This window comes from Propithecus coquereli, unplaced genomic scaffold, assembly GCF_000956105.1.
Source record: "Propithecus coquereli isolate 6110/MARCELLA unplaced genomic scaffold, Pcoq_1.0 Scaffold106, whole genome shotgun sequence".
In the NCBI taxonomy this organism is placed as follows: Eukaryota; Metazoa; Chordata; class Mammalia; order Primates; family Indriidae; genus Propithecus; species Propithecus coquereli.
In genome coordinates this window covers 4,465,002-4,466,296 of record NW_012134525.1, presented here as the reverse complement: position 1 = coordinate 4,466,296, position 1,295 = coordinate 4,465,002, and the positions used below count along the sequence as shown (strand labels likewise).

Here is a 1,295-nt window from a genome sequence, read left to right as displayed (position 1 = left end):
GAATCTCTTATTATACAGAGGATTTCCAACTTCTACCAGAATACATGCACAAGTATTCAACAGATTTGTTTTAAACTTACACCAGTTGCCACTCGAATATTTCCTGATGGGGGTCGTATTCCAGAATGAGGCCTTCCTGTCAATCCAATTCCACCTCGTGAAACAGGGCGAGCTACTGAAGATTTGTTATTACTGGCCATTGTCTGTTCACTTTAACTCCTGTTTGGAAATAATAAATAGTTCAATTCTCCTTTGATGCCTTCTATAGTAAGACACTGATGACCCATCATATCCTTACTTCAAAGATTAAATTCACGACCATTTTTCTTGTAAACTGCCATTCCAGGTGACGCAACAAAGCTTAGCCTGCTTTAACTTTGTTCAACTTTGACATTAATGTTCCATTTAGAAATATGAGGTGATTTACAGCAACATTCTTTCCTCATCTCCCTATTATCTCACCAAAATGCAAGCCCCTCTAGTTACCTATTTTTCTTATGTTCTCATCCCCATACTCTGGTAAGCCTTCTTTCTCCTGAGGTATCTGCTGTCTTTCTTCTCTCCCAATCTTTTCTCTGTGCTTTCTGATCCACGATTAACTCTCTTATATTCTCGATCATTGTTTTTTTAATTTTTTTTTCATTGATTTTTATTTTTATTTTTTGCTAATAGCATAAAGGAGGAAATTCTCAATCTTGTTACAAGTACTTCCTATTACTCTTCACTTTAACAGAATCCTGGCTTGTCCTGAAGGTAACACTTTCAGTAGTGAAGGCTGTTTTAGCTTCTTGTTCCACAATTTCAAAGCAAAGGAGGTGGCATTCTCCTTGCTTGACAGTGTCACTTTCAAAATATTACTCTTCCACACCTTTAGAAAAATAAACAGGATGTACTTCCTTTGAGGATAAGGGATGCAACCATATTGCCTTGATCTTTCCTGGTTGCTGATACCTAGTGACCTCCTAATTTCTCCTCCACCTGTACTAAAGTCTTTTGTACCTAGTTCACAGCTTCTCTATTCCAATCTTACCATCATCCTGGATGATTTCCATTTGGATATTAGAACCAATATCCAATATTTTAGCTTCACGGTTCCCTGACCTCAATTTTAGTAACCATCTTAACTCCATTTCAGTTATTCATAGCCATGGCCAGACATGGAGCTTATCATCTGGAATTTTTTCATCTCAAACATCTTTTTTTTTTTTTGAGACAGAGTCTCACTGTGTTGCCCGGGCTAGAGTGCCGTGGCGTCAGCCTAGCTCACAGCAACCTCAAACTCCTGGGCTCAAGCG

At 38.4% G+C, this 1,295-nt stretch overlaps 1 protein-coding gene across 1 annotated transcript in view; it reads right to left on the bottom strand.

Annotated features, from left to right (window-relative positions):
• IFT74 (intraflagellar transport 74) overlaps positions 1-1,295 on the bottom strand; it is a 111,195-nt gene that overhangs the window by 106,100 nt on the left and 3,800 nt on the right. The window contains exon 2 of the mRNA XM_012646308.1: positions 81-219. Coding sequence (XP_012501762.1) covers positions 81-200 — 120 coding nt within the window. The 5' untranslated portion in view covers positions 201-219. The remainder of the gene's footprint in view (positions 1-80; positions 220-1,295) is intronic.